This window comes from Lethenteron reissneri, chromosome 15, assembly GCF_015708825.2.
Source record: "Lethenteron reissneri isolate LAM-NWPU_2019-01 chromosome 15, ASM1570882v1, whole genome shotgun sequence".
Taxonomy (NCBI): domain Eukaryota; kingdom Metazoa; phylum Chordata; class Hyperoartia; order Petromyzontiformes; family Petromyzontidae; genus Lethenteron; species Lethenteron reissneri.
In genome coordinates, this window is record NC_083793.1 from 9,857,978 (window position 1) to 9,876,663 (window position 18,686).

At 44.6% G+C, this 18,686-nt stretch overlaps 2 protein-coding genes across 2 annotated transcripts in view; one reads left to right on the plus strand and one right to left on the minus strand.

Annotated features, from left to right (window-relative positions):
- The first annotated feature begins 3,058 nt into the window (after nucleotides 1-3,058).
- On the plus strand, nucleotides 3,059-6,807 carry CCDC71 (coiled-coil domain containing 71). Its single transcript, XM_061552005.1, has one exon. It carries the CDS (start codon nucleotides 3,692-3,694, stop codon nucleotides 4,649-4,651), a length of 960 nt encoding a protein of 319 aa, XP_061407989.1. The 5' UTR covers nucleotides 3,059-3,691; the 3' UTR covers nucleotides 4,652-6,807.
- Nucleotides 6,808-8,589: 1,782 nt separating this feature from the next.
- LOC133342682 (lysosomal alpha-glucosidase-like) overlaps nucleotides 8,590-18,686 on the minus strand; it is a 56,786-nt gene continuing 46,689 nt past the window's right edge. The window contains exons 23-25 of the mRNA XM_061552004.1: nucleotides 14,772-14,821; nucleotides 11,812-11,964; nucleotides 8,590-9,785 (exon numbers count right to left, since the gene is read on the minus strand). Of these exons, the coding sequence (XP_061407988.1) occupies nucleotides 9,723-9,785; nucleotides 11,812-11,964; nucleotides 14,772-14,821 (266 nt within the window). The 3' untranslated portion in view covers nucleotides 8,590-9,722. The remainder of the gene's footprint in view (nucleotides 9,786-11,811; nucleotides 11,965-14,771; nucleotides 14,822-18,686) is intronic.

The window sequence follows — 18,686 nt, forward strand, 5'->3', positions numbered from 1 at the left end:
TACAGGTTTCCCTCGTTATTTGCGGGTTTAGTTTGTGCGATTTCGTGGATATGCGGCTAACCTATTTCTATCCAAAATGTGCTTCGCCAGTCTTCCCTCTCCCGCCCACCATTGCTCAAACTGCTCGTGTTGATAAAATTTTATGTATGTTTTTACAATTATAAAGTGATTTTATTACCCCCATTGTCATCCAAACTACCATCTAGTACGAGTGGCCTTGTGATCAACAAGTACAACGTAGAGGTGGGTGAGATTAAAAGCGAAATTGCATGTTCACAGTCCAATTTAAATACTTTTAAACCAAGGAGACAAAGTAAAGGCTCCTGTGCAATAACATTTTCCAATTATACCCACCTTCACTAATATCCTGGAACGCATCCCTATGTCTGCCGCAGACACAGCTTAGTTTGTAGACACCGGGGTATTGCATGTCAGGGATCCCTGACATGCAATATTACATTGTGGAAACTAAGTGACATGTCTCGGACCGGGTTCGTGAACATAACGCAGATCTGAAACACGGTAGGACCAATACCTCAGCCGTGGCTGATCATTATTTTAACGCTGTGGGCACACGTTAAATAGATTTTTCCAAGACGAAGGTACTCTCAAACCCACTGGCTATCAGCAAAGATTCGTCCATGAAGCCATCCAGATATATAAACACAGACACAATTTCAACCGAGAAGATGGGTACAAACCAGAGGTGTGGACTCGAGTCATGTGACTTGGACTCGAGTCAGACTCGAGTCATGAATTTGATGACTTCAGACTCGACTTGGACTTGCATAACAATGACTTTGTCCCACCTCTGAGGTGTGGACTCGAGTCATGTGACTTGGACTCGAGTCAGACTCGAGTCATGAATTTGATGACTTCAGACTCGACTTGGACTTGCATAACAATGACTTTGTCCCACCTCTGGTACAAACTGAGCAATCATTGGAAGGACGTTATTAACCAGTTTAGGTCATAACTGGCTGTGTTGTTCCCTTCCTACCTATGTTAGCAGTTATTTTCGATTCTGGTGAGTTACATTCACTAACAGCCACCGTTAGCTGTGTTAGTAAATGGTGGCTTGCTATCCTTTTTCACCTCCATGTGGCGATGTTCCTTTCCAAGCTCTCTCTCTAGCTTACATTTACAAGCAAATTTATTCCATTGACATGCTAATCTCTCACAATACAATGGCCGCCCCCACAGCTTAATTTATCAAGATTTCTCCCATCTTACATTTACAAGCAAATTTCATCTCCAGCCCCGCCCACTGACCCTTGGGCTACACCCATCTCAAACCTTTATAACTTCCTGCCTTAGCAGAGCTCCCTCCATATATGTGTTCCTGCCTCAGCAGCTCTCACCTGATGACGATTGCTTGTGTTGCGATCAAAACGTCGTGATATTGTTATTATTTTTATCATTTTTATTATTCTTTGGGTTTTTCGGTAAAGCCACGTAGAACGTGGCTTTACCGAAAGACCCAAAGAATATGAATTCCTGCAGTCATGAAAGCTTAAAGTCAAGATTTAGTCTTTTAATGATCAGTTACTTTTAGAACATGAATGACGTAGCAATGACCGTATTAAGTTAATGGTGTTGATCTTCAGGCACGGTACCATGAGTAATGGACATGGTGATTATGGAAATCAGTTTGGTTCAGTAATGGACATGGTGATCATGGCAATGAGTTTGGTTCAGTAATGGTCATGGTGATCATTGCAATGAGTTTGGTTCAGTACCATTTCCAGGACACGGTTTAAGTGCAAACCTGAATGACCAAGTGACTTGGCCGAAAAAAATACTGAATGTGGAGAAGTTGTGAGTCACTAGTGGAGGCGTTTGAGCAAGAATACTGAATACATGAGTGGTGGTTGAATGGGCGAGTATTATTTGAGTGCTGTACTGCATCTAAAAAAAAGTGGGGGACGTAGCAAGGAGCTGAGCAGTTGGGGAATGTGTTTAAGACATTATTTAACCACAGTGAATAATAGGTGAACGAGCAACTGGTGTCTGGGCGGCTGATTAAAACTGGCAAATAGTGGTGAGAGTATGCGTATCTGAACAAGTACTGTATTGAATATAAAAGGGGAAATGTCCGATTGAGTGGGTGAGAAGCCAAGTCGAGTGAACGAATGGGTGTTTAAGGAAGTATCGGATGTGAATCAGACAATATTCGAGTGGGCGGTGAGTGGAGTGAGTAATTTACTCGGATGTGAAGTCATGGCAGTGGTGACTCACCCATCTACCTAAACGCGTATCACAATAGAGATTGGGCGGCTCGCCCGAGAGGCGTAACTGAGACCAGAAAATTCGGTAGACTGCATTCGCCGCTTAAGTAGGCGGAACGGAAGCATTGGTATGAACGCACGAGTATATAAACAATGTGAGTGGGTGGTGAGTAAATGGGGTAACTCAGTGGTGAGTTAATTCACTCATAAATTGAGTCATCACACAGTTGACTCTGAGTCATCATCACACGGTTGACTCTGAGTCATCATTCCAGACTGGTGAGATAGACTACTCATAAGCCACAACATTTGCACAACAGATACAGTGATGGGCGGTGCCGTTCCAACTCGTGGGGGTGGGTGGAATGGGCGGCCCCATTCCATCTCCCCATGGGGGGTATGGGCGGTTCCATCTCTCAGTGGGGGTGGGTAGAGTGGGCGGTGCTGTTCCAACTCGTGAGTGGAGTGGGTAAAGTGGGCGGTCCTATTCCGTCACCCCCCAAGGGTGGGTGAAATGGGCGGTCCCGTTCCATCTCCCTCATGGGGGTATGGGCGGTTCCATCTCTCAGTGGGGGTGGGTAGAGTGGGCGGTGCCGTTCCAACTTGTGAGTGGAGTGGGTGGAGTGGGCGGTCCTATTCCGTCACCCCCGAGGGGTGGGTGAAATGGGCGGTCCCGTTCCATCTCCCCATGGGGGGTATGGGCGGTTCCATCTCTCAGTGGGGGTGGGTAGAGTGGGCGGTGCTGTTCCAACTCGTGAGGGTGGGTAAAGTGGGCGGTCCTATTCCAGTCACCCCCCAGGGGTGGGTGAAATGGGCGGTCCCGTTCTATCTCTCCATGAAGGTGGGTGGAGTGGGCGGTCCTATTCCGTCGCCCCGTGGGGGTGGAATGGGCGGTACCATTCCATCTCCCCCATGGGGGGGAAGGGGGCGGATCCACTCACCTCCCGCCTCCATATCCACCGCGGTCACTCCTCACAGCGCCATCTTCACTGGCGGGCGGGGGTGAGAAGCGGGGTTACGGCAGGCGGAGTCGAGCGGACGGAGAGCGAAAATAGTTCCGCTATAATAACCCCACCACCCACTCCAGTGTGGCGGTACTTGCACTATTTTATTTTAGCGATTTTTATCACCGATTGCTATTACGGGAGTATATATTTATTTTTTTGATCACGAGTTTGTGTGTTAAATGCGAGCTGAGGGGGCGTTTGGTTAGTGTGGTGGGATCTGTTGTCACCATTAAGTTCGTATTTAAATGTTTTATTGACTGCGTCTTACGGACTGGCGATGAAGAACGACTACGACTAAGAACTATTTTTGTAAACTATACAGTACAGTACTCGTGTTGCTGATGCAACAGCAGCAATACTCTTGAGCAATATACAACAGTAACGCGAGAGTAAGAATTGTTAATTAAGGAACATTTTAAAAGCTTGTTTGAAAACGATGCGAAAATCTTAACGATCATGGCCAACGAAGATTGGAACCTGGGCGCCATGATGATGATGATGGATGGAGAAGGGGGTGATGATGATGATGTGGACGATGAGGACTACTACGACAACGACGATGATGATGTTGATGAACGCCACGGCCTCGTCCGTGGCCGTGGGGTCTTGGCCCGTTCTCGTGCCGGGCTTAAGTCCGCGACCGGCCGAGTCATCGCCGACCTCTTCAGGGTCCTGGCACCGTCTGTCCAGGCGAGTCCCGGACCCAGAGATCGCCCCTCGGCGTCCCCTGCCTCTTCGGCCTCTTCGTCCGCGTCCTGCTCGTCCGAACGGGAACTCATGAGGCTGTTGAGAGGCCTGCGGGACGAGGGCCTTCACCCGACGGTGCTACGCAGCAAGGACGTGTACGGGTACTCCTCCGTCACGAACACCCACCGCACTCCACCGCCTTCCGTCGCGTCGTCTCCTGCCTCCGTGTCGTCACTATCGTCGTCGTCATCGTCGTCGTCGAATTCCTCCGTGACGTCCGCGGGCTCCCTGGACCCCGGCCACCATTTCGGCGGTGGCAGCAGCGCCCCCCTGCGGCGGCGGCGGCGCCGCGTGGTGCATGCCGGGAAGAGGCGGCAAAGTTTGAAAGCCCTCGTTGAACGTGGAGGCCGCGTCTCGTTGCTCGGCAGCGGCGGCCGGGCTGGCCGAGTGCGCAAGCGGAGGCCGCCTCGTCGACCCAGTTCGTCGACGTCCGGCGACGCGAGTGCCGAAAAGGGTCGAAGGGAACTGGCGAACCGGAGAGACCGAAACGGCGAGCCTTGGCGTTCGGTGTCCGTGACGGTCGGAGACTCGTCGTCGGACGAGGGGGTCGCGATTGCGCGCATGCAGGCGCAGCACCAGCTCCGGGTCAACCTGTCTCCTGTCATCAGGCTACAACCACTGACCATTTCTGTGGACGAGAGTGGCCGGCTGTGCGGCGTGAGACGCTGACCGTACCGCGGGTACGCCAAAGCCTAACGGGCCGAACCACAACAGAAACGAGGGAACCCCTCCTGTTTTGTTGGGCTTGTTCTGGTTTCTTTACAGCACATGAGTCCTGAAGGACCGTCGACGAAAAATGGGATTGGGCCAGGCCTGAGCTGGTGAAGAGACGTTTCTTTCGGGATGATGATGGGTGGTGCCCAACTTGGCTGGGTGACTATTTCTGTGGTCATGTCTGCCTTGACAATTCCCAGTGATTATCTGGAACATTTCAGCGAAGCTGCGTTTTGTTGTGAAGATTCGTCGACGTGTGTAAATAGAAAAATATACTGTGATCCGGATTTGTATTTATCGATTTGTATGCTATATTTTTTGTTACTTTGTAAAGCATTTATGTTTTTGTACTGAAAAAAGTAAGTGTAATGAGCACCTTCAGGGTTGTGTGTGTATCAGACCTGGAGTCAGAATTTGTATTGCAAGCACAGTGTAATCGTAATTTCATCGTATACTGCTGGTATAATTGTACAGTCTGAACCCGCTTAGCACGACCCAGTAGAACGCTGATTCGTTGCAGCGCAGTTTGTTGTGGAAAACATTTTTACAAAAAAATTAAGAAAATCAAAACGTAAATCGTTACGAGTGAGAACACGCAGCTCTGGCCGAGGAAATCACAATTCATGTCACGATATTATGAGTTGTAATTTTTATGCCATGAAATCTTTACAATATGTATTATTAGTGCAATTACTGATACCGAAATGGAGCCCTCTCATATTGCTTGTAGGAAAGAAGGCTTTCGAGAATTAATCACCAAATATACAATGGTATAAATCTTGACTTAAAGCTTTCGTGACTGCAGGTATTCATATTCTTTGGGTCTTTCGGTAAAGCCACGTGGATAGAAAAATAAAAAAAATATATCATGACGGTTCAATCGCAACACAAGCAATCGTCACCAGGTGAAAAAATATAGTGGGAGAGCTGCTGAGGGACAATTTTTATTCTATCTACGTGGCTTTACCGAAAAACCCAATGAATACAATGGTATAATGATCCCGTTTCGTGCCAATTTGATTAGTGCTCATTTCTCCAGGAACATATCTTGAGTACTAAGCGAGGTCTGCCTGTACTTCTAATTGATCCCATGTCCAGTGTGTACCAGGAACGTTTTTTTGATGACCTTTTGGTCAAGAGGGGGTTTATCTTGTTCTTGTCTTAATTACATTTGTGAAAAGTTATATATTTAACTGCATCATGCCTGGCAAGCTGTGCAGTAATATAAGGTCTTTTGTTGCACATATATTTTGAGTTTTAATTTGGTTTTAGGGTTCTTCCAGAAGGCACTCAAATTGCCTATGACAAATAGACAATGACACTTTTTCACATGCAATTGTCATTGATAGTGAGAAACTTTGAAACCGTACGGAAAAAAATTGTGTCATCCAAGAAAACTGATCACATTTGTCTAATAATGCCTCAAAAGTAAAAGGTCAGTGACGTTTTGGGCAATGACCCCTTAATAGCACATTTGCCACATTATATTTGGGTAGTGGCCTCTCATGGCACAAACATTTGTGGTATAAAGAAGGGCCATTCCCTGAAACATCGCTTATTTTCCCATAAGGTAGTGTTTACCAATGTGTTTTTTGTTATTTGTGCTTATGTAGCACTGCTGACACGGTATGACTAAACTATTTCTAATATAGATGCATTTCTTCGTCTTGAAATGTGTATTCTTATCTTGCGTCTTCACGCAAAATGGGTGCTTAGTGCCCAGTTGTGTTAAGACACTGGTGAACGCTGCTGGTCTAGAGGGGAAGGGCTCGACATGACCTTAATTTATTGACCCCAAAGGACCATGTAGAGTTGTACCGTAATTTTAAGAAAAATGTATTCGGATGTTTTTGTCCCTATAATATGGCAAAGGTGTTGGTGTAAAATACGTGTCTGGTGTGACCACGCACTCTTCTTGACACGTGGAGCTTGTTAAAGTTTGTGCCGTAATCTACAAATTGCCAGTTAAACATTTGAGACATTTGCTATGCTATTTTGGCCAACGTTGTGGTGACTAATGAGATATTTAAGTTTTAATATCTGTTTTGTACACTAGTATGCAATATGTTCCCTTACTTTTAAGGTTGATATTTAATAAAATATGAAAATAATTTTGCTTCCCTGTATTTTCTGGTCTGTGGTGGTCTTTTATATGCACATGGCAGACCCGTAAGTAGAGGAGTTCTTAATAGATGTATAAGACTTCATAGAAACTTTATGGATTGGTTTTAAGAGTTTATAGCAATTTTTACTCATTGAAAGTTGTATATATATAAAGTCACGTATAAGGGAAATAATATTTTATTATTTCCCTTCTACGTGACTTTACCGAAAGAACCAAGAATATGAATCCCTGCAGTCACGAAAGCTTTAAATTGAATAGTTTTATGTCAATCTACAGGTTGAAGACAATTTGTCAAGTCTGTAAATGACAAGAAAAAACCCATAATACGATGATAGTGCAGGCTTATTTTTTTAAAGTACATCCTTTGAGCCTTTACAAAAACCAGAAGCATTTGAACTGTACTCTGTCGGGTGGTGGTGGGTTTTAACGAGATTTATATATTTACACGATATAACCCACCCCCCCCCCCTCTTATAGCGACATTCAAACTATTTTGATGGTGACCAAAATGTCCTTAAAGAAATGTTGATGGGACAATTTGTGTAGCACGTTTGAAATTTGCAACTGTTTTTAGTTTTTTTTGGGTTAAGTTTTTGGGGGGATTTTGGGGTTTCATTTTTGTTAGTTTTTATGAGTGTTTTTTTTTTGGTTTTTGTGGCTCCTTTTCAATGTGTCGACTAGTTTACAGAAATAGATGCTTTATAATTCGCTGCAAGTAGCCTTGAGCAAAATATGTGGTCTCGGCAAATGAACTATTCGGTTCGGTTATTGGGAAGATGGCGAAAATAAAAGTGGTGCACCCCCATATAAGAACGGCACAAGTGATGCAATCAAGTCCCCTTGTTTATGGAAGTTGATTTCGCAAACTAGGCCTGGCTGCTCGTCCATTTTCTGTAGTGGCTCAGGAGTGGGGAAATTTGTGATTTATTTTAGTTGCTTACAAACCAGTTTTTATACTGGTAGGAACCTCCTGGTTACACCAGCCCACATGGGATTATTGCGTCCGTCGTGCAGGGAGGGGCTGGGTGGGAGGGGTGGGGCTAGGTGGGGGGTGTGAGGGGTGGGGCTGGGTGGGGAGGGGCTGGTCACCCTGTGGTGCCCTTATAAAACTCAACGTTTAACCTACTCACGCCGGCTTGTGCCCGCCCTCAGTCGGGCATATTTGTGGAATACACCACGCCGCCGTTGACCCTGGCCATTGACCGAGCAACCCAATGTTCTTACCAGCTCCCTCCGCAGGAATGTGTTAAGTGTGCGTGGTATGGGCAGTGATGAGTTCAAGGGAATTTTAGTTTTTCCTTGTGGGTAATAGGTTATTCAAGTTAACATTTGAGTTACCGGTATATGTGGCATAGGTAGAAAAGGACTTAAGTGTAAACCCCATTTCAAAAGTGAACATGAAGGAATTGGCCAAACATCTCTTCGTGAAATTTTTTTCGTGACTTGGCGACGCTTCCATAAATAAAATAAAGTGATACATGCGAAGATTCCGACACGCTGGCGGGACTATGTCGCTCAGCTGGCCTGGGAACGCCTGGGAATTCCCCAGGAAGAGCTGGAAGAGTCTGTCGCCAGGGAAAGAGGTCTGGACTGCCCTACTCAAGATGCTGATGCCGCGACCCTCGCCACCACAAGCGGACTGAGAAACGAATGAAGATTGCGAAAGTGCTTTCAAATGTCTGTCATGAAAGACGCTTACATCCATGTCGGTTTGTGTGCTGATATTTGAAGTGCCTATCTACATTTTAAATCACTAAGAAGTTTGCCCTGAAGTTTAGAATAATTTATTTTGATTCCATACAGCAATTTTGAGGTCGAGCTTCAGTACAAGGTAAATTAAAATACAATTGTTACCAGGTTCTCAACATTTCCGCTTGCTCAAGGTGGTTCACACAGTAATGATTTTTCTCTGTTTTAAAGACCTTTACAGCATGCAAACAGCGTGCAGCACAAACAATAAATCGTTACCATGGAGTTGATGTCTGCCATGTAGGTGCATTGTTTTTCTGGGCATAGATTAGACGTAACAATTTACCTTTCCAACAATGTGATCTGTCAATCTTGTCACGAATATATATTATTATACATTTCAAATTGTATAGTCTGTCTCGATTGTCCTGTTTTGTATGGTCAGTCCACGTTGTATTTTATTACTGTTTTGTTTTCTTAGAACTACTCTGTATGCTCGTATTTGATTTGGTAAATTATCAGTCTTAATTTTCCGATGATTTCTCATTTGTTCCATTATCCGCAGGCCAACAAACCATATGTGTAATTGTTTAGGTAATTGATTCATACTCTCACGACTCAACACATATATCACACGTTGTGGTGGGTGCTGCGGTGGTGAGATGTTAACTACCTCTCATGGTATACAGGAGATCATAGGTTCGATCCCAACTTTTCTTTTTCTTTCATATGGCCGATGTAGATTCAGAGCAACAACTACAATTTCACATTCAGGTGGTCCAGCCAGATAATCGTGCCAGGAGCAGTGGAGTGTATCGCTGTGATGTCTCCCGACCCTGATGCCTGTATATTTGGAGTTAGCATGTTCTCCCCGTGGTCGGGTGGATTTTTCGCCTTCAGTTTTTCCCTCCATATTTAGAAACATGCATTTAGTATTTGGCTGCTATACATTTCCAAATAATAAGCCACTTCATTGGACTATCATTTGTGGCCAGGTTGCTTCTGAAATAGAGCAATATAGCTCGGTGGACCTTACCTGGCAAAACAAAATTGTTTATTTTTTAAGTTTATTATCGTGAGCTTATGAATCAATGAATCGATGCACAATTCCGTGCCTCGCATACATACATACTGTATGCGAGGGGCTGATTTTTAGAGAGGTTTGGCGATGGCTTGACACCTCCACAGCAGGGCGTCGCTCTCCGTGGCTCTCTAAGCCCAACGGATACTGAGAGGGCTGCTGATGGACTGGGAAACACCTGTAATCACCAGCTCCTGTGAGGGGAGGGAGGGGAAAACACAAGGGAAGGGAGAGTTAATGCCAGTGCGGTTGTTTGCGTGTGCACGGTGCGTACATTTTTAGCCGTCGTTAATTATAGGACGGCCGTTTTTAACCCAATATTTTTGCCGCTCTTCAATTTGGGTTGGTGTTTACATAAACGTGTGATGCTTTTAAACCGTGTTTTTTATAGTATAGAGTTACAAGGTTTTAATATGTTACGAATATGTAACACCAGATAATTAGCTGGAGTAGTGTAATGGATTATCCAAGCTTCAATATTAATAGTAATCGTTATCATAACAGTATTTAAAGTATTAATGCTTACCTAAATGTCAATATTATCAGCAATCCTTAATGCAATTCAGACTTGAAAATGATAATCATGCCAACATTTGAAATGAATGTGGCTGTGAGTGTACAAAGATGGCACAGAGGGGAGCACAGGTGATGTATCTATCCACCAGTCATCTCAGTCAACCCATAACACCTGGGTCCATCTCAACCTGCTGGCGACACTTCACGTGGCTTCATATGCACCTATCATTGCACAAGCGCAGTGTTAACATCACCGTTAATGTAGAATTGGCGGCTGTTTTCGAAAAGAACAAATCTGTGCTTTGGAGCTGTTCAGGAGGTTTACTGTCAGCTGTTGGAAGCCTCGAGGCTTCAGGCTTCGGTAGTCAACATCGCGCTCACAAGTGTACACAAGGGCACGACCCCCCACTTCGCTATTGAGTGTGCAGGTGGTGCAATTGCACCTAGGACCCATGAGCTGGAGGTACCCAGATGCTAGACTGTCATTAGGGGTGGGGGTCGTGGGCACATTGCCATTCTTTGTAACAGTGCGACAAATGAACTACAATATCTTGATGATCTCGTCAAGGAGCATAAACCATCACGCAAACTCTGGTCATCCTCGCAGCGGCCTTTGGCTAACCATTGAACAAAGACGTTCACTGCATTGCGCGCCTTCAGATGCGCTTCTGCGGTCGTCTGGAACGCTCTTCTGATATTAGGAAGCCACTGGAGCTATGCACATTTAAATTAAAGTTGAAAACTCATTTCTTTAGAACTGCATTTTGTGTTTAGTTTGTCCTTCCTCCGCACCTCCGATAAGCATGGTTGGCTACGTACGTGTCAAAAAAGTGTAACATACATAACAGGGCCAATCTGCAATTGCCATAATTCCACAATCATATGATCAAATGATCGAAGGTGCCACTTTAATTAGACTTTTGAACTGGCGTGTGGCTGTCACCATGGGTGGTTTTCCACTGACCATTTGCTGAGCTATGGCCAAACTGATATGCTGGCCTTACATGACATCTGAATCTGGCTTGGGGCCAAGCAGGGTCAGGGGTGGGGCTAATGACATTCCATGCGTATGACATCATCACACCCGAGAAAGATGAACAATATGACATACAGTGAATTGCAGGTGTGTGCGAGTGGATATCAGTTTAATGGGGAGCGGTAGTGTCGAGGTTAGTGCGCTGCACTACAAACCTGGTGACCCGAGTTCGATGCCCACTCACGGTCAACACTAGTGACGATTATCTGAACCAGTCCTGGGCCTCTCCTAGGTTGACTCGGCCTCAAATGAGTACCTGGTGTGGTGTATAAACACCACCACTAGGTAGACAAAGGTGGCCAGGCGTGGCGCTGGCCACCCACCCCCTCGTGTGCTGTGCCAGCCTTCATAGGTGCTCGCTGACATCACTTGCCCTACAGTCTGTTAAGGCTATACGGGGGATCTTTGTGTATTTCAGTTTGAGCACGACCATGTCCTCTACATGCATCTCAATGTCGCACATTGCACGCGACGCCCATGGCACGGCTCTGCTTCTACAGTGGGAAAAGTATGGCGCCTCCTGACCTGTGACAGCCTGGCTCGGCGCAGCATGGATGTGTCAGAGGAAAAGGAATATCGCACTCCTGTCTTCCCATCCCATCAAGCAGTGCACGGCGTTCCTTACACGTTCGCACGTCGCTCGTGCTCACCCCATACCCCGTACGTACCCCCGTGGATGAGTGCGTGTAGCTGGTCCAGGACTGGCCGTTGACGGTGACGGATGTGGGCTTGGACGAGACGCCCAGCACGCGGATCGCTCCGAGGCTCAGCGCCTTTGCGTCAGGGCTGCCGTTCACCTGCACGGTGTTGTGCAGCTCCCCCTGCGAAGTTCAGTTTGGTTACAGATAGCTTCTTTTTAAATCCTTTATATTAAGTTCGCGTGCTTGCGTGCTTGCTTGCTTGCTTAGGACCGTGCAAATCTTTCGGTCGTTTTTTAACCCACTTCCCGTGATCCAATCGAGCTGACATTTTCCACACAGACTCGTTGTGCCAGACAATTATTGTTCGTGAAAAAAAATTCCCCAAATTTTACACTTTTTAGGCAAAAAAAATTTATTTTACATATATTCAAATAGAACGCATTCATGGCTTTGGCTGAACGTCAGAGTGTAAGAGCCCAGAGCATAACCCCTCCACAGGCCGTGGTGGAGTAGCCAGTTGGTAGCGCCCTCGCTTCCCATGCCAAAGGTCGCGGGATCGATCCCCGCGTCCTCCACAGGCGAATATATTTTTAAATCCTTTATATTAAGTTCGCTTGCTTGCTTAGGCCCGTGCAAATCTTTCGCTCGTTTTTTAACCCACTTCCCGTGATCCAATCGAGCTGATATTTTCCACACAGACTCGTTGTGTGTGACAATTAATTTTCGTGAAATTTTATTTCCAAAATTTTACACTGTTTAGGGAAAACAAATTAAATATTTAATTACCAATTGCTTAATACTGGCAGACAATCATCTGACCCATAGATTGCAGCCATCTCAAGCCAGAGGACGAGAGAACTCTAGCCGCCACGCATATAAAGGATTTAGAGTGAAAAACTTTGTTTTTACGGGTTTACTTGTTAAATCCTTTATATTAAGTTCACTTGCTTGCTTGCTTGCGCCTTACGACCGTGCAAATCTTTCGGTCGTTTTTTAACCCACTTCCCGTGATCCAATCGAGCTGACATTTTGCACACAGACTCGTTGTGCGTGACAATTTATTTTCGTGAAATTTTTTTTCCAAAATTTTCCACTTTTTAGGAAAAATAATATTTCATATCTAATTTAAAATACCAATGTGATAAAAATTAAACTCTTACTCAAGAAAAACAGAAATGAATAATAAAATAAAACCGATGCCACGTATATAAAGGATTTATAGTGAAAAACTTTGTTTTTACGGGTTAATTTTTTTTCCTTCGTTTTTGTTTTACTTTGCCTCCATCTTTAAATGCACTATCCATTGCAATGCTCGTCATTTCATTACCTATAGTCGTGACATCCATTGCATTAGTTTGATTTTCACGAGATTTGAATATTGCTATACAATCTGTCTACATTTTCCTGACAGGAAAAGCTGAAAAGTGCATAAAGACGCAGGAGAGATTCATTCTTGCGAATGTATTTAAGGATCAGGGGGATAACAACAAATTCCATGCATCATAAGACAGTGGGGCTTTGGTAGAACATCATCGTTTAGAAGTCATGATTGGCAGACGACGGTGAGACCACACTGGAAGAATGACCTTCGCAGAAGTGAAGCAATGAGATGAGTGAACGTGCAGGCGTGTGATGGATTTTGGCACAGCCAGACTGAGGAAGGGTGACAGTGTTATGAGGCTTTCAGCCAGCAGTGGAAATTTTTTTATCGGGATTAAGACATTTAAACTTAAAACAACCCATGATTCGTTCAAATATGTGTTCACTGAAGAGATTGTAACATGATGCTTTTTAATGGAATGTGTTTTTGTGCACAGTAATTTTTATGAAATAAAAAATGCGTGGATTAAAAGTGTGTTCGTTGGCACCCTGCCTAACATGTGCGCACCTTTTCTACGTGCGTTTGTGTGTTTCCATACGTACGTGTGGCCCACGTGTTTGTGCATGGAGGTGAAACGATGACTTTATAACCAGAGGGGCATATCCCATGGCACATGGGCGCATGGGGCACCACGGGCATTTCTCAACCACCACCATGCATCCCACCAACATTACCAAACAAAAGTGGCTTAAAAAATACCCCGTATATCATTTCATAGACTGTTGGGGTAAGTGCTGTTAATGTGGGTACCTCATTGAGCTTAGCTGGCAGAGTGGCTCAAATGCGTGGTGTGGCCAAAATTTCACCTGGCTGCTTTCATCTCACCCCAGCACCGATGTTGATGTACTGCACCAAGTACTAATTTCAGGCCGAGGTGACCAGATGCCGTCACCACCACACCATCCGTATCACCCCCAACTCCATTCTATTAACACTGAGTTATCACCACACCATTAACACCACAATCACGACCACTACCCCCGGTACTGCAATGCTGATCGTCAATGCGCAATACCGGGTGGCTATTGCGCATTTCTTGAGTACTGCTATTGCGCAATCACAATACAGCAGTTCTGGAGTCTTGCTGTATTGTGAGTGCGCAATAGTCGTATGAGGGTGGTGAAAGCAGACATGAAAAATGTTCAGGCCTTCCACAATGGATACCTCAGAAATATCGGCGGTATATTTTGGCCAAACAAAATTTCCAATCATTAATTGTACTTTAGGACCCGAAGCCCTGATAACATCACAAACTACAACGAAGACTGCGATGGCCATAGGGGGCCACGTCCTAAGAATGGAACAGAAGTGCATCCCTAAAATTGCTCTGAGATGGACGCCTCCGGGGCAAAAAAAAAAATGGGGGAGGCCAAAAAAAAAAACCACCTGGCGAAGAACCGACGCCGAAGAACTCGGTCGGGTGAAGCTCTCGTGGGGAGAGGCACACAGCATGCAGCCAAGGAGAGAAAAAGACGGAGAGAGCTCATTGTAGCCGTACGTCCCATAGGGGATGAAGAGGAGCGATTAAAGTAAAGTGAGTGATGGCCCCCCCTAAACTCTGAGTGAGCATGCAGCGCGTGTGAATGCCCTCCTGTGCACGACTCACGCCGGACACGGAGTAAGAAGCCAGGAAGTAGTTTCCTTTTTCAATGGGATCTGTGGAAGAGAGAATATTCAAAGCATGATTCGCGCATTGTAAATGGAGCATTTGTGCGTTGTGTACATTAAAAGACGAGTAGACACTGGTATTTGCACCATTCTTACAGCACAAGCTTGTCACCAATGTTTCACAGATAGGTTCACTCTGACAGTAGGGGGCGATGTGGCTGGGTAGATTTTATCCGATGATGTAAACTTGCGGGTCATTTTTATAATTTAGGAAATTTGGACTCCGACACACTTGGCCTCCTCTTTTTTGTTTTAAAACACATCCAGGGATCTTTAACGTCCCCGCCAAAGCAGACAGTGCATCATAATTAGTTTATGCACCCCCAATGTTAACCAGGGGTGTCCACTGGGCTCGCACCTCAAACCTCTGCAACGGGGCGGCCAATGCTCAACCGCTGGGGCATGCCCTGATTATCCTTGGTAATTGGTGCACGTCGTGAACACATCTGTATTCGCACTTGCACAAGATTAATTGGTACGGCGTAATGATTTCTCCTGCGTAATGATTTATCCCGCGCAATTATATGTGCTGGCGCAGTTCATCCACGGTATGATTTAGAGGGCTTTCCACTGTTTATACAACATTTGTCTCATCTTCTGCTGTCGGGTTCTTCCCATTCGTGCTGATTCTTGCATCCGAACTGTGGTTAGTCGAGCTCTGAATATTTAGATTGAGGTACATACAGCAATTCCCCGTTTTACGTCGGGGATGCGTTCCTGAAAATGCGCAACGACGAATATCGAAACGGCGTTAAAAGGGGGAGACGTACATTGGCATTACCGCACAGGTGGTCCAGATGTCTTGTGACCCCCAATTAATTGACCCAGAATTTGTTTTTCCTTCGCATATTAATTTCTACACTCTCTGGTTTATTCGGTAAAGTCACGTAGATAGAAAATAATAATAAAATAAAAGAAAACACGACGTTTCGGTCGCAACACAAGCGTCTGTCTTCAGGTGAGAAAAAATGATCTGCTGTTGTGGCTTTCTTTTTTTTTAAATCCTTTATATTAAGTTCGCTTGCTTGCTTGCGTGCTTGCTTGCTTACGACCGTGCAAATCTTTCGGTCGTTTTTTAACCCACTTCCCGTGATCCAATCGAGCTGACATTTTGCACACAGACTCGTTGTGCGAGACAATTAATTTTCGTGAAAATAAATAAAAAATTTACACTGTTTAGGGAAAAATAATTAAAAAATTAATTACCAATTGCTTAATGGTGGCAGACAATCATCTGACCCATAGGTGGCAGCCATCTCAAGCCAGAGGACGAGAGGACTCTAGCCGCCCCGATGCCACGCATATAAAGGATTTATAGTGAAAAACTTTGTTTTTACGGGTTAATTTTCTCACCTGAAGACGAACGCTTGTGTTGCGACTGAAACGTTTTCTTTTCTTTTCTAAAAAAATTCTATCTACGTGGCTGTACCGAAAGCCCCAAAGAGTATGAATTCCTGCAGTCACGAAAGCTTGAAGTCAAGATCCAAAAGATTACATCGTGAAACTACTTCCAAAGTCCATTCCAATATGTGTTTTTGACAATTGGTGGGTTGCCATTTTACGTGCCATGTGAAGGAGTCTACGATTGTTAATCTCGCTGCAATCGCACCAACATTGTTTTTTATCCTGTGAGCTAAATTAAGCGAAAATTAGGTTAAATCAAATTGAATGTGATTGCTTGATTTTTTAAATTATAATCATTGGTAATTAGACTGAGATACCATGACATCAATGCCAACTGGGTATTGATTTGTAGAACTGATTAATATTCATTTTTTTATTGAACTATTTGGATTACAAATTCCCTTTACATTCCTGTCTTGGTTTGGTCCGTGTGTTATCCAACTCAATACGAAGTTTGTTTCCTGAGGCAAAATCTATGAATCTGGATACATAGTTTAACACGTAAGCTTTCGTGACTAATATCATCCGTAATAGAGGGCAAACAGGACGAATGATCAGCACGAGTCTAAAAGAACATCAGATAAATATTAAATACTCCCAAATACAACTGTCAGCAGTAACAGAACACACGTGCCAACAAAGACACTCAATTGATTTTCATAATGTTGAAGTTCTGTGCAAAACTAGCTACGACTGGCCAAGACTAATTAAATAATCTATCGAAATTGAAAAAAATACAATTAATTGTAACCATTCGGATAGCTACCGACTTAGTGCTGCGTGGAAGCGAATTATAATTTTTTTTATCTTGATTTGAAGCTTTCAAATAATACATTGTTTAAATGAATGCCTATACAGGCCACCATACTTCAATAGAGATTACCATTGGTACGGCTATTTTAATACACACAATGGACAGAAAGGATGAGATCCAAGGGCTCCCATAATGCGCATGCATAATGTACGTTGACTCATTAACCCCCCCCCCCCCCCACTTTGCGCAAGAGCGCAGAAGTGTAGTCAACCCATATATACGCCTCTATATAAGGAACGAAAAAGGTGGACTTCTCCACAAATCTGGCTGTCGCCTGATGAAGCTAGTTGTAATTACTGGCCAAACGTCGTACTCAAGATTGTAAATGTTGTGGCTTGGCTCTCCAACACACCGGTGTGCTGTACTAGTGACGAATTGACATGTTCTGTTTACGTGACAACCCTTACTAGTTGACTGTGTCGGGTGGTGGCGGGTTTTTTAACGACACATTTATATATTTACGTGATCTAACCCCCCCCCCCCAAAAAAAAAACCTATATTGTGGTCTGTTAATAATTGGTGGCTCAAACCCAGATTCGAACCCAGCGACTTATCGGTCAGGAGCTGGGTGGATTATTCCATCGCAGGATTTTCTGAGATGCCAATGGCTTGGGGAGGAATTCATCCAGCAGTGGATGGACCGTGAATGCTCATGTTGATCTTAGCAGTGCTGGCCCCGGTGCTCCGACACTTGTTACCTCACTGAGCAACCCAGCCACCTCACCTTTGCTACCATATCCTTGGAGCGATTAATTAGGATATATTCAGAGGGGTAACATCCAAATTAGCTTGTACCATAATGCCAGAGGTATCAATGTAATGCTATACCGTATTGTGAGAGCCCTCTCGCGAGTATAAGAGTGGCGCACTATTCCAGTAACGTTCTTTGTCTTGCAAATTCTATTTATTGGCGCACCTCTGCAATCCAGCGGGTTAGTGGATTCAACGTGTTTGTGAAACAAGTAAGCTTTTGTGACCAATATTATCCATAATAATGGTTATTTTAGGGGGGTTAGATCGCGTAAATATAAATGTGTCATTAAAACTGCCACCGCCCGACACAGCCAATTAGTAATGTTTGTTACTTAAACAACACATTCCAATTAGATACTATTTCACCCCACCGGTGTGTTGGAAAGTAAACCCACAATATTTACAATGTGAGTACGACGTTTCGCCAGTTATTACGACCATTTGTGAAATTACAAATTCACCGGACTTCAATGTTGCCAGGAGATGACGGACAAAAATAGGTTTTCATTCCCCCTGTAGAGAGCTTGGAGTGTTTCTCCTCGTAATGTTTTTTTTCTGGCTGCTCCAGTTTGTTCCTTCGGGCAAATCACTCATTAATGGCATAAGCCTAAAATCCCGAAAGGAACCACCTCTTGAAAATGGGTCTTGAGAATCAGAAAGGTTTTCGTGGATTAATAAATGACGGACGTTGTTGTCTTGAAGTGAGCAATGTCTCGCTCCACTCCGACGGCGCGCATGGAAAGTGCGGCAGCTTCTCGGCATCTCCGTCGTCATCATCTGACCTCCCCCCACGACAACCGACGGAGCCTTTTTTGAAGCCGAGAATGACCAGCTTCTCTGCATTTTAGACACGTCCATGTTGTAGGGAATATTTCGGACGAT

Bases quoted from the DNA above. Each gene is read 5' to 3' on its own strand.
- CCDC71 (XM_061552005.1), top strand. From the start codon at position 3,692: ATGGCCAACGAAGATTGGAACCTGGGCGCCATGATGATGATGATGGAT.